Below are 14,205 nucleotides of genomic sequence, written 5' to 3'. Positions count from 1 at the left end.
AGCAGCGGATGTTCACACGCACGCGCACACACGCACGCACGCGCGCGGATGATGGTGTTCATTAGTAACGCGTGAATCGATCTCGATCTATAATGAGGTGAGTTTTTTATTTTGTCATATATTTACACTCATGAGGTATTAATAATAATAATATCAGGTGTAAATGTGTCTTTATAAAACTGAGGTGAGAAACTTTTATATAAAACTGTCATTAAAGTCTTCAAACTCTCGTTCTTTACCAAACATGAGTGCATATAAACTCTCATTTAATCGTTTAGTTTAGTTTTATTATATAACTTTTATTTACAGTTATATGATCAGGATTAATCATCATCTTACAACTGAACTCGTGTGAGTTATTGTCTTAAACTTGAGACTGAGCTGAGATCAGAATGTATAGAAATGTATCCGTTAATATTCATACTCGATACAATATTATCATCTGATGTAACTTTAAGTGATGTATTAAAGGGATAGTCCACCCAAACAATAAAACTTCTGTCGTCATTTTCTCTTCCTCATGTTGGTTTAAACCTGTATGAGTTTATTTCTTCTGATGAACACAAAAGAAGATATTTGATAAATGATGCACACAGTTGATGGTACCCATTGAATTCCCTACTATGAAAGTCAATGGTTACAATCAGCTGTGTGCTTACCTTCATTTATCAAAAAATCTTCTTTTGTGTTCATCAGAGAAATGAAATTCGTACAGGTTTAGATCAACATGAGGATGATTTTTCATTAAAGGGTGAACTTTAACTTTAAGAGGAGCTGTGATGTGAAACTGCATTCAGTGTGAGAACTAAAGTCGATAACTTTAATAATCAATTTTAAGTCATCAGTTCAGATATAACAGGAAGTTTGTATCTCACCCAGAAATACACACACACACACACAGATAAAGCCGCAAGTAAACCATTGCAAGAAATGCACCCAGCTGCATGAGACTGAGCTCTGACAAAACTTCATCTAATTTACATAAAGAGTCAGAGATGAGCCAATAGTGTGAGTGTGAGATCTCACCTCAGTTTTAACAGACACTTGTGTTGATGTGTTTCCTCTCTTATTGCTCTCACATCCTCTTCTGAACTCATTTAATGGCCATCTTTCTCAAAAGAGCTTTACTTCACTTTTTATGTTTGTTTGCAGGATTATTTCAGTCCATGTACTCTAATAAAGTCAGTTCCTCATCCGCCGACAGATAAAAGACACAATGATACCTTTATTATTTTCATTTCTGTTTTATCACATCCATTCTCATTCTTTAAATGGTGGGATTTTATTTTGTCTGATGTTTGTTTGGTGGTTATTGTTTTCAGAAGTGAAGTTTTTATCAGCGGAAGTCAATGATTGTGTCACATAAGTTGAATTGAAATGGTTACAGAAGAGGACGGACGAGGTTTCCCACATCCTCCTCGCGCTCACTGACTGTCTGTTTAAAAACGACATGTGTATATGAACTCTTATTCAATGTTTCTCATCTGCTTTGGTTTTATTCTCTTTTATGTCTCTGAATGAAGTCTGATCAGATGCAGCTGATTTCACTTCCTCATTTTCTTCTTACTGCACTTTACTGTGTGTCTTTATCTCAGCAACTCTTCTTTGTGTTTGCAGTGAGCAGAGCATCTGTCAGGCGCGGGCCAGCGTCATGATGTACGATGACGCCAGTAAACGCTGGTTGCCGGCCGGTTCCGGTCCTCAGGCCGTCAGCAGGGTCCATATCTTCCAGAACCTCAGTAACAACACCTTCAGAGTGGTGGGCCGAAAACAACAAGCCGACCAACAGGTACACACCACACAATGAGAGATGAATACAGATAATGCTGTGTGATGTGAAGTACAGTGCGGTGGATGGAGGAAGTTGCAGTTTTTTTTCTTTGCATGATTTTGTTTCTATGCATGTGTGTGTATTTTTAAAAAGCAGAATAAAGTTTTATAGAGAGTATGATGTGTTTAAATTTGTGAGTGATGTTCTCACCACAGGTCTTACAGTTTCTCACACTTCCTGTCTGCAGCTCAGTACCACAAACTCATTGATCATTGCATCCACAAACCCATTGCATGCTGGTTTCATTTGATTCAGATGTTAAAGTCATGTCAATATACATTTCCTATACAGTTTTATGTGCAAACATTCTGTTGAGCTGAAGTGTTAAAGTGGTGAAAATGTGTTCATAAAGGTTTGCAAAAGCTTCATCTTACGATTAATATATGAAGAGTTCAGGTGCAAAACCCTCAAAGTAAGTGGACGAATGCAAAGCTTGTCAAAACATGTATTTAGCACAGCATGTGCACGTATGTGCATCCTGCGTCATGATAAAATATGTATTTGGCACGTCATGTAAACTTTTGTGCATCGCGCGTCATGTCAAAATACGAGCATGCTGCAGACGCTTCGAAGGGGTTTATGATATAAATAGACACTCACGTTTACCACATACTCGCTTAATCTCATGTGTAATCAGAGTTTAATCTTAAGTTTGTGTCTTGTGAGTATTATGTGAATGTGAGCGTATCTTTTAGCATAAACCCTTGAGACACATTTGAAGCAGGCAGATATTTTGACATTACACATGATGCACATAGATTCACATGACACAATGAACACATATTTTGAATTCCTGACCCGGCCGCTACTGCTGAGTGTGTCTGGCATGTTTTCTTGTAAATGAGCATTTTTTATAAGACTTTTATGTTCAGTAATTTTACTATAATAGTAATAAAATGTCATTAGTCAGTAATTGAAATACCTTGATATCACAATTGTCACTTTAGTCATATAATCACAATTTAATATATAACTGTCCATTGGCAAATATCTCCACTTCACTGTCGTTTCTGAATAAAGGTAAAAGATGACTGTAGAACGTAACTGTTACATCAGTAGTAGAACTTCTTAAATGCGAAATTGCATATAGCATTAACTAACATATAGCACTTACTCAGCGGTCACAACTTTGTTTTTAGCATTGTAATTAATGTGTAATTTATTGTTGTGGGTGTACATCTGGACTGTGACGTCACAGCTGGTGTTATGTTGAGATTGGTCTGTTTTTCAGCGCTCTTTTGCATGCATGAGGTTTACATAAGAAGGAGAAAACAATCGTGTTTGAGGCTCATATGCCATTACCATGAACTCTCATTATTCATCTATGCTGACATAAATACAGTTTTACATTTTATGACACCTTTGACAGATTCTGCCAACAAAGCAGTGGGCCTTTATCTGAATGGCCTGAAAGGCCGGGATTAAGCGTATTTGAAGTGAAAGTATTTAATGAATGTATAATACGTGAGCATTTGGTTATTATCATTATTTCATTTTTGTTGTTTAGAGGCTTTTGCATCTGACTGTTTTATCTGATTAAGATGATATTTTTTATTGTTTTAGGTTGTCATTAATTGTCCTTTAGTAAAAGGCATAAAATACAATCAGGCAACACCGACGTTCCATCAGTGGCGAGATGCACGGCAGGTTTGGGGACTGAACTTTGGCAGTAAGGAGGATGCGGCACAGTTTGCTGCCGCAATGACGCAAGCGTTGGATATTCTCAGCGGTCAGACAGATGCAGGTCAGATCATCAGTGTACTCTTATAATTACTGTCAGCTTGTTATTGTTCTCTTATTGGTAAAGCGGGACACATCCACTTGGCATGAGTTTGGTTTCTCAGGTCCTGATTATAAGTTTAATGCTGTCCACCTTCATCCTGATTCTGTCTGTACGGCAGGTGTTTGTCCTCCTCCTCCTCGACCTCCACAGAACGGGCCGAGCGCTGAGGAGTTAGAACACAGGAGAAGGTAAAAACTTCATCATCACTCACACACAGATCACAGCTGAGCTACATCACATTACACACATCTCTCTCTCTCTTTTCAGACAGGAGCAGCAGGAGAGAGAGCGACAGGCACCGGCCCCTCCTCCGGCTCCAGCTCCAGCTCCCACCTCTGCGCCTCCTCCACCTGGACCTCCACCTGCTTCAGGAGCCCCGCCACCACCGCCGCCTCCCCCGCCACCTCCTTCTGGAGGAGGAGGACCACCCGCTCCCCCTCCACCTCCCTCTGGAGGAGGAGATGGCGGAGGAGGTGGAGGAGGAGGTGGAGGTGGAGATGGAGGTCTGGCTGCAGCGCTCGCTGGAGCTAAACTACGCAAAGTAGCCAAGGTGAGTAAGATGGAGTTTCTCTTTTAATGGAAGAACGCACAGATCCATCAGCTCATCTCTCATGTTTATGTTGTGTATGTGCAGGATGAAAGCGGAGCACCTACTCCTGCAGCGAGTAGTGGTGGTGGTGGTGGTGGTGGTGGTGGTGGTGGTGGTGGAGGAGGTGGTGGTGGTGGCGGCGGTGGTGGTGGAGGAGGACTGATGGGAGAGATGAGTGCTATTCTCGCTCGACGGTCAGTAAATAGTTGGTTTTCCTTTATGTATTAGAAACTAATGTTGGAGTCATTCTTCTCTGAACCTCCGGCTCCTGACCCTGGTTTAATTTCAGTCATGTGACTTTTTCCTTATTTCCAGTATTTTGGCTAACAGCTTGTGCACATTATTAATTTGATGTTTAGGGTTCGATACATCATAAATGCACTACCATTCGTCAAAGTGGTAACTTGCCTAAATAATAATATAGCAGAAAACAGCAGTGCATCATGACCGTTTGGATTATGTTTGGGTTTATAATCATAAATTGACCAACTTTTCTCTATTACAGAAAAAAAATGTCCGACAAGCCAGCAGTGAAAAAAGAAGAATCGACAAATGTAAATCTTGCTGTGTATTTTAATAAACGTGTGTGTGTGTGTGTGTGTGTGTGTGTGTGTGTGTGTGTGTGTGTGTGTGTGTGTGTGTGTGTGTGTGTGTGTGTGTGTGTGTGTGTGTGTGTGTGTGTGTGTGTGTGTGTGTGTGTGTGTGTGTGTGTGTGTGTGTGTGTGTGTGTGTGTGTCAGATTGATTTTCTGTTGTGTGTTAAAATGTTGTTCTGTTCTTCTTCTTCTTCTCAGGGGGATTCAACTCAAACTGACCCCAAACCTGCAGGTGAGAAGAACATTTTTAGATAAACCACACCACACTTCCTGTTTAAATGTAATTTATAGTAGTGTGTAGGTTCTACACCATAGGTTATGTATAGGCTTTGTGTAGCCTGACACCAAAATTTTCACAATATGTCCTTTCTATGCAGACAACAAGCGCTGTGATTGGTCCACCAGAACTCCTCCCGTAAGGTTAAATAAATGCGTCGCATTTCCTCGTAGTAATTTCCGCTTGTGACAGTAAGAACAAAGATGGGCCAAGTTAAGGAGTGATTTAAGTCAAACTGCAACAAAAGTCTCTGTCTATTTACCGTCTTCTCAAATCATAAACAACAAGCTCCTGCTTCTTTGGCATTGCACTGTTACTGTGGGTTACACGCGTGGATGCTGACTACTAGTGGTCTGCATGTGTAATTGCACTTTGGCGATGCAGAAGAATATATAAAAACGAATGCGATGAGGCTACGCCGTAGGACCTAGGCATAACTATAATGAGCTCTTTACCCTCAACATTACACATCCTTCATCTTTTCTATTCAGATAAACCAGAAGCTGTCAAGAAGCCTTGGGAGAAACCTTCTTCTGTATCACGGTAAAGTTGGGCATCACCGTGTTCACCTCTGTGTCTGTACGTTCTCTGAAACAGTTTGTTAAAGATTTGTGTTGTGTTTTTTAAACAGTGTGAATTCAGCTTCAAAGAATCAAGAAACCAAGAGTCCAGTATCTCCTTCCACTGGCGGCACATTGGGCAGGTACTTTACTTTACACTCTTTACTCTTTATACTTATGAATGTGTTGCTCTTTGATCATGTTTGTAGGCTGTGCTTACAACCTCAAGTGCTCCTAATAAATGCTTACTGGGTATTAAAAATATTAGAGACACAAATGTTCATCTAAACTTTATTTCATTGTGAAGTTTCATTCTTACACTAGTAGGTGTAGTTTCTGACATATATCTAAAGTTAACTCTTTCCCGCCATTGATGAGTTATACGTCTATTAAGAGAAAACGCTTTCCTGCCAATGACGAGTTTTTACGTCAATCCATATTTCTGCTATTATCCCGGCTGTCACGATTATGAAATTTGGCTGACGGTTAATTGTCTAATAAATTGTGACAATGAATTGGTTTTAGTTTTAGGGTTTTGTCGTTTGATTCTCATACATTTTTTTGTTTGTTCATGAAATAATTTTTCACACATTGTTGTGATTATTTGAATAAAATCTTTTGCAAGGTTTAACTGGCCGTAAATATTTATACACATAACACATATTTAAAAGTAATTATTAAATTAATATATCTTTCAAATTTCAAATTTTTTAAATGCTGTTTTTCCATTATATTAAATGGCTTTGCAATGTATCGCGTTACACTGTCTGTAAAGGAGCACCATTAGATACGGTCTCATTCAAACAGGCGCTGCAGCTCCCCCTTGTGTTTTTTAGAGAGATATGCAATCATTGCGGTGATCTGAAATCATCGCGATGAGGTCAAACAATCGCGATGGGATGATTATTTAATCATTGTGACAGCCCTAGTCGTGCCACATTACCACCTTGGGTGTGCATTATTTTCAAATTATCCAATGTCCCGTCGTCAATTATTCCTTACATAATGTATGTTTATATATTTAAAGAATTTTCTGGAAGGTATTAAACATAAAAAATTATTTACACATTGTGTGTGTGCGTCTGTTCTTTCTCCAGGACGAGGCCGGGCAGCACCGCAGGTGATTCGGCTGGATCCAAAGACTCTGCAGACATGGAGAAATTCAAACAGGTCATTCAGTGCTGCATGAAACCTAAGATTAGTGATATTGTGTCTTTACATGAAGTTAAAACATCTTTGTTTGATTACAGGAAATCCTAGAAGAGTTTCGTAAAGAGCTGCAGAAAGTCAAAGAAGAAATAATTGGAGGTTAGTTGAGTTCATGGAGAGAAATACAGTCACGTTCCTCCTTTCACTCAATGACTGATGTTATTTAATGTTATCATCCACAGCTCTGCTGGAGGAACTGCAGAAGATCAATGCGGTGTAGCTGCGCAGACCTGAGGCGCACCTGACACACGGATGAAGGAAGCTCTGATCGCAACCACAAACAGAACAGTTTCATTCTCGTGATCTCAAAATCACACGCTTGCCTTTATTTTTATTGTTTTATTCATGAAGTATCAGGCTGAATATGAATGTACTCTATTGGAAGTATTTTAATATACCATTTGCGTGTTTTAATCTCAGCACATGTCGTCTTGTTTACGTGTAACTAGTTCACTTTCTTGCGTGTGATAATGTGTCATTTTATTATTTTTGAACCTAGATTACATGTTGTTTACAAGTTTAAAAAGAGGAAAATGTGAGATTCTATTTAAGAGAAAAAAGTATTTTATCTAAGTTGAATGACATCATGTTTAATATGATGTATGAGTGATGTCAGAGGTTTGTGTGTATGTGAAGCTCTTGCGCGTTTGCAGTGTGTTTGTGCTTTAATGCTGTTTCACCACCAGCACAGTCTATGTCACTAACAATAAAATACTATGGTTTTACCATGATTCATGCTTTATGATTATAGTGCTTTTTATTTCAAATAACGTACAGAACATATATACAGAATAGTAAACATACATTATGGTCATAACAAATAAACAAGAAAACACAAGAAATAGCATACATACAAAAAATAAATAATAATAGAAAAACAAAAAAAGTACTTTCTGTTAAGAGTGCGTGCTGATTATGATGACGTAACATGTCATTGATTTACAGACTGTTCTCTGATCCGCTGTGCAAATAAAACCGTACGGTTGTGTAAATACTGATCTCAGAGCAGCGCTTCCCTACCTGTGTAACCGCTGAAGCAATATAATGAACTGATCTGAGAGCAGTGGGGGCGGGGCCAGTGACGTCGCTGCCGCTGAACTCTGGACGCGAGCGTGTTGAATTCGCTCTCGATCCGGATCAAGACGCGATAAATGAAGAGATAAACGCGCTTTACATCTTTACAATGAGATCTTAAAAAATGATTCGCGATTCATTCATTGTTTGTGTGGAAACGAACGCGTTAACACAGACAGCAAGCAGGTAGTTTGCATAAATCACTAAATTAACTAGTTTAACTAGCGGATTTCTCTTTGTTCACTCACTTTATAAACTGTATTGAAGCGTTATTTGACTCGTGATGATGTAAAGTGAGTTGTGTGTTACTCAAACCTAAAGTTCATGTGGTAGTTTGTTCAGGTAAGTTAGCTTAGCTTCATCTAATAGCTTTACAGGAGAAACTAGCTCACTGCTTGTTAACATTTTTATTGTGTCATTCAAAGTGTTTTATAAGTGAGATTCTGACAGTAATGCCACATATTTAGTATCCAAAAGCTACAGCCATGGGTTTTTGGTTATGTACTATGTGTAATACCATGAAATACGTTTGCGTAACATGTAACACTAAGGTATAGACGGTTTCAGCAGTAACAACATAAACAAACTGTTTTCGTGGAACAAACGTAACTTCCGGTAAACTCCGCTAATAATCAATACGACAGAGTCCTTTTAGAGTAGTTTATTTCTGATAACAAACAAAATTAACAACACATAGATTACTTTAATTAAAATCATAGGTAGGGTGACCATACATGCCATTCCTCCCGGACGCGTCCTGCCCAGGATTTCGGGTACGTCTTCCGGAAGTCGTATTTGTCAAGCGCATACGTCATAAAGGATTGTTATGATAATTACAGATAAGCAACCGTTACATTTTAAGGAAAGAATGAAACTACGATTGTATGTCTTATGTTTTTAACTGAATGGCGTATGCGGTCAACAAATACGACTACCAGAAGACGCATCGAAATCCTGGACAGGAAGCGTCCCGGAAGAATGGCATGTATGGTCACCCTATCATAGCTAAAGCGTATCAAAAACATCACTGAGTTAACGTTACTGTGTAAAATGTGTACTATATAACCTATACAACTACAGATGGGCTGCCAAACCTCTCTTATAGCGCTGTTCCATGATCGCTGTCTCCCCTCCCCTCTAAGAAACCAAAATATTTGTTATTTTCGATTTGAAGAGGTTGTTCCAGAGTTCAGTTTATCCACTAGCCTGAACATAAAACAGAGACCGGAAGTTAAGTTCTGTCCAGACACATAACCGTGACAACGCGGGTGTCTTTACATTAACAAAACCGGCTTTACGTCAAAGTCACGTGAAATTAGCTCTGTCCGACTTCATGTGGCGCTGCGCAGATTGATTGACGGCTGACTTGAAGCAGTGCATGCCAGTTAGAAATTTTAATTCTGATGATCACTGATGACAACAATCAAGTGCGTTTCATGTTTAATCCAAACTTCAGTTCCACTAATAAACATTATGAATGTATGTTTTTATAACAGCTAAAACTCCTTAATATGCACAGTTTGTCACATGCTGTTGTTTATTTCCATTCATGTCAAATTAACGTTGAATAGATATGAAATATTCTGGAGCAAACTTTAAAGCTTTGTTTTGTGTTTTGAAGGACTTATTAAAGGGACGTGTCTGTCAATCAGCCCTTTAGCCCCGCCCCATCATGACTGAGGTTACTGTGGTAAAGGAAGGTTGGCTCCATAAAAGAGGTATGGCACATAATCCATACACCTCATGTTCTTACTACAGTGAATGATGGATATGATTAATGGTTTTTGTGTGACAGGTGAGTATATAAAGACCTGGAGACCGCGGTATTTCATCCTGAAGAGTGACGGATCGTTCATCGGCTACAAGGACAAACCAGAGTTAACCGATCAGAGCTCAGCTCCACTTAATAACTTCTCAGTGGCGGGTTAGTCTGTTACCAAATCATTACAAGATGTACACAGCAAAAGAAGTGCAAATCAAATACATTTTAATATTCATTGATTCATCCATCCATCATTAATCACTCGTGTTAAAACAGTGACTGTGACTTTCCAGAATGTCAGCTGATGAAGACGGAGCGACCGCGACCCAACACCTTCATGATCCGCTGTCTGCAGTGGACCACGGTCATCGAACGAACCTTTCACGTGGAGAGCAGCGAGGAGAGGTGAACGCAGACCTCATGCACATTTCACACATTTTCAATTCTAATTCATACTCATCATTCGATCGTTTCCACTCGTTCACTACGAAGGGAGGAGTGGATGTCTGCTATTCAAGTTGTGGCCAATGGGCTGCAGGCGCAGGGAACAGAAGAGCCGATGGAGATCAAGTTTGGTTCAGCTAATGACAGCATCGCTCTGGAGGAAATGGAGGTGTCTCTGTCCAAGTCTTGCTCAAGAGTGGTCGGTGTCTACAAAGCTTCAAATCTTCTCATGACGTCAGTGTTCAATGGTGGTGATGATGGTTTGTGTTTATTTTGTAGACGATGAGTGACTTTGATTATTTGAAGCTGCTGGGTAAAGGTACGTTTGGTAAGGTGATTCTGGTGAGGGAGAAAGCGTCTGGCATGTACTACGCCATGAAGATCCTACGCAAGGAGGTGATCATCGCAAAGGTAATGAACTTATGGCAAACATCACAATTAGACCTGGACTCACAAGTATGAGAACGATAAGTGACAGATGATTTGAACTAGAGATGATTTGTTTGTTTAGGATGAGGTTGCACATACGGTCACAGAGAGTCGAGTGCTGCAGAACACCAGACATCCTTTTCTGACGGTCAGTGTCTGTCTGTCTGTCTGTCTGTCTGTGTGTGTGGGAAAGAGACTGACTGTACGTTCACACCAGACCCAAGTTAAGCGAATAAATCACGCTATTGGTGCATAGTTGAATGCTTGAACATTTTGAGTGAAATTTGCGTCATGCGCATGTGAAATTTAGCTAGCTTGTTTTGTATATATATCAAATTAAGTGAAGAGCGTTAACTTACCAGATTGTCCGACCTCCTCACCCAATTTTCTCTATAAAAGTATGAAGATGTGTCTTACAGCTCAGCGTGTCCACATACAGTGACAATGATTTTGTCCTCCATTGTTGTTGTTTTGAATTTCTGGCCTCCGCCCACTATGTCATAATCACGTAACTACTAGAGCAAGCTCCTGATTGGTTAAAGAGGAGCAAATATCCACCAAAGTTAAAATCTTTTAACTCACAGGATTCGCACAAGTCACACGTTATGTGCGTCAAACAAACACACGAAACGCTGTGCTGCGCATTAGTGCTGCCGGATGTCTCTAACGTCTTTGCATCAACTTAACATGTAAATCACTCGCTCTTAATGCTTCAATATGTGTCTGGTGTGAACGCACCATGACAGCGTCAGTGTGTATATGTGTAAAGCGTATATTGTAGAAGTCATCTCTGTTGTGTTTTGTTGTGCAGACACTAAAGTATGCCTTTCAGACACACGACCGCTTGTGTTTTGTGATGGAATACGCCAACGGTGGTGAGGTATGTTCTGTTTTCATCAAACGCTGTTCTCATTAAACATCATTGTGTTCTGTCATAAATTTTCTCTCTCTCACAGTTGTTCTTTCATCTGTCACGTGAGCGTGTGTTCTCTGAGGACAGAGCCCGGTTCTACAGCGCTGAGATCGTCTCGGCTCTCGAGTATCTTCACTCACAGAACGTCGTCTACAGAGACCTGAAGGTCAGACTCGCTCTTCTCATCTTCTCAATGATTAGATAATGACTATCAGTGGATTGATTATAAGATTAGATTTTCACAGAATTGTCTTAACGTTATGTAGGATGATTGGATGTAGAAAACAGTAAAAATGTGCTGGACATGTGACATCACGGCTACAATAACAAATCATCTAATAAACATCTCTCTGATACCACTTCGTTTTTCAGTGGTGTTTAGATTCTGTTTTTATTTGTTTTATTTGTGTGTTGACCATTTAAAATGTCAAGAAGTAAATCTTTCCATAAGTAAGTTGAGTTCTTTTTTTGTTAATGTTGCTGTGTTTAGCTGGAAAACCTCATGCTGGATAAAGATGGACACATCAAAATCACAGACTTTGGTCTTTGTAAGGAGGGAATCACAGATGAAGCCACCATGAGGACGTTCTGTGGAACCCCAGAGTATCTGGCACCGGAGGTACCGAACAGCAGCAGCAGAACGTACAAATCACATAAATCATCACATTTACTTCAGAATCAGGACAAACGACGCACGATCTGTGTGCTGTCGTTGCTGTTGAAGTGACTGTGTGTGTACGGTACCTTGTTCCCGTATAATGTCACATTAAGGAAGGAGTGCGTGTGTCCACAGGTTCTGGAGGACAATGACTACGGCCGTGCGGTGGACTGGTGGGGTTTGGGAGTGGTGATGTATGAGATGATGTGCGGACGACTGCCCTTCTACAATCAGGATCACGAGCGCCTCTTTGAACTCATTGTGATGGAGGAGATCCGCTTCCCTAGGAATCTCTCACCCGAGGCCAAATCTCTGCTCACGGGCCTGCTGAGAAAAGACCCCAAACAGAGGTGCGGTCCCCTTCACCACATTACTCTTGCAGGGATACAATGACCGTATTAATGAGATTCTGATTGGCTGCAGGCTGGGGGGCGGTCCAGACGATGCTAAAGATGTAATGGCGCACAAGTTCTTCTCCTGTATAAACTGGCAGGACGTGCTGCAGAAGAAGGTAATTGTGACATCACATAAGCGGTGAGTTCATTCGATGGAGATTCTCACGGTGACGTCTCGTTTCTTTCTGCAGTTGGTTCCTCCCTTCGAACCCCAGATGACATCAGAAACAGACACGCGCTACTTTGATGACGAGTTCACAGCTCAAACTATCACCGTTACACCCACGGACAAACGTAAGTCTCCATTCGATCCCTCTTATGCATTTAATGAAGCCGCTGGGCGTACGATAGCATGTTTTACTTCTTGTTAAAATAAGTACTCATCATGGTGTCCTGTCATCTGTCTTTGCTCTTCTAGTGAACCGTCAGGATGTGGAAGATGCGGTTCAGTGTGCGCACTTTCCTCAGTTCTCATATTCTGCCAGCATACGAGAATGATGTCCGCTTGAATCCGGTTCACACAGAGAAAACATCATCTCTGAATCCCAACCAGCAGTCCGAAAGACCAATAGCTGCAGTGACCATCCCATCATCATCACTATAAAAACCAACAGCACTAAAGATTCTTTTGCACCGAGTGAATGAAACACATTGAATAAAGAGATCTGGAGGGAGGAGAGGTGCTGTAGTGACATCACAACACTGTCATAAGAAGTTTGAGAGTGTGACACAAACACCGATGCTGTATTTAAGTGACATCATTGTCATTATAATCATACATGTGGATTTTGAGCACAAAAACACAAGTTTGTTAACACAAAACAACACTATGCTACAAGACTTTTCAGGCAGCAGTGTTTCTGGCTCTTGAATATGTGCAACTTCCCTTTAAAAACGCAAGCAGTTTGTTTCAACATCTACACATGATGATGATAATACACTTTAACTGTTTTGAAAGTTTCCTGTGGACATGCATGATAAACATGTCGAGGACTCGTTCTCATGTTATCCTCCTGTCGTACCCAAGTTTGCAGCACTACATTATTTCTTGTGTCATAATAAAGCATTAAACACACCATCATCCTTTTGTTTTCAATTATATGTTAATGTCAAATATTAACCTTTATGCACTTGACAAGTTCATTCAAGGATACGGTATTATCAGTATGTGAGGTCTTTGGAATGAAACCCACAACCTTTAATTAAACTCTTCTCACCTTAAGAATATAATATTACATTAAACATGAACATTTTACCTCATGTATCAGAAAACACATTTTAAATGGCAGTCACATTACAGCTGACATGACAATAATCATTGTAGCAAACAAACTAAAAAAATATTTTGAAGAAAACATAAATAAAATAAAAAAGAGAAAGAAAAACGTATGAGATCATCATACAACACTGCAAAAAAATGACTTTCTTAGTATTTTGTTTTCAGTAGAAATATAAAAAAAAATCTTAATTTAAGATTTATTATCTTGATGGGCAAAATGACAAATGATTGGCAGATATTCACTTAAATTTGATACTTTTTTGTCTAAAAACTAGACTCATTTTCTTAGATCATTTTGCTCATTAAGAACATACATCTGGATTTAAGAATTTCTAACTGAAAACAAAACAAAAATTTAATTTAACTGAAAACAAAACAAAAATACTAAGTAAGATTTTATGCAGTGA

At 39.7% G+C, this 14,205-nt stretch overlaps 2 protein-coding genes across 4 annotated transcripts; both read left to right on the top strand.

Moving 5' to 3' along the window:
- vaspa (vasodilator stimulated phosphoprotein a) lies at window positions 1-7,575 on the top strand. Of its 3 annotated transcripts, none has more exons than XM_073815990.1 (14): window positions 1-97; window positions 1,618-1,789; window positions 3,395-3,575; window positions 3,733-3,802; window positions 3,882-4,164; window positions 4,249-4,291; window positions 4,328-4,397; window positions 4,709-4,757; window positions 4,997-5,030; window positions 5,567-5,618; window positions 5,707-5,778; window positions 6,733-6,805; window positions 6,886-6,943; window positions 7,027-7,575. In XM_073815990.1, the coding sequence occupies exons 1-14, from the start codon at window positions 93-95 to the stop codon at window positions 7,062-7,064; spliced, it is 1,200 nt and encodes a 399-aa protein (XP_073672091.1). In that variant the 5' UTR covers window positions 1-92; the 3' UTR covers window positions 7,065-7,575. The 3 variants fall into 3 exon arrangements, with proteins under 3 accessions (XP_073672091.1, XP_065120747.1, XP_065120740.1); XM_065264675.1 differs by having other exon boundaries at window positions 4,249-4,294; XM_065264668.1 differs by having other exon boundaries at window positions 4,249-4,397.
- Window positions 7,576-7,912: 337 nt separating this feature from the next.
- Window positions 7,913-13,600, top strand: akt2l (v-akt murine thymoma viral oncogene homolog 2, like). Its single transcript, XM_065264687.2, has 14 exons — window positions 7,913-8,104; window positions 9,540-9,636; window positions 9,714-9,842; window positions 9,974-10,085; window positions 10,173-10,323; window positions 10,404-10,535; window positions 10,636-10,701; window positions 11,365-11,433; window positions 11,510-11,632; window positions 11,957-12,085; window positions 12,260-12,474; window positions 12,548-12,635; window positions 12,711-12,813; window positions 12,938-13,600. The coding sequence occupies exons 2-14, from the start codon at window positions 9,591-9,593 to the stop codon at window positions 13,015-13,017; spliced, it is 1,443 nt and encodes a 480-aa protein (XP_065120759.1). The 5' UTR covers window positions 7,913-8,104; window positions 9,540-9,590; the 3' UTR covers window positions 13,018-13,600.
- Window positions 13,601-14,205: the final 605 nt, after the last annotated feature.

Source organism: Paramisgurnus dabryanus, chromosome 10, assembly GCF_030506205.2.
Source record: "Paramisgurnus dabryanus chromosome 10, PD_genome_1.1, whole genome shotgun sequence".
NCBI classification, from domain to species: Eukaryota; Metazoa; Chordata; class Actinopteri; order Cypriniformes; family Cobitidae; genus Paramisgurnus; species Paramisgurnus dabryanus.
The sequence above is the reverse complement of the archived record's forward strand: the minus strand, read 5'-3'. Positions and strand labels throughout refer to the sequence as shown.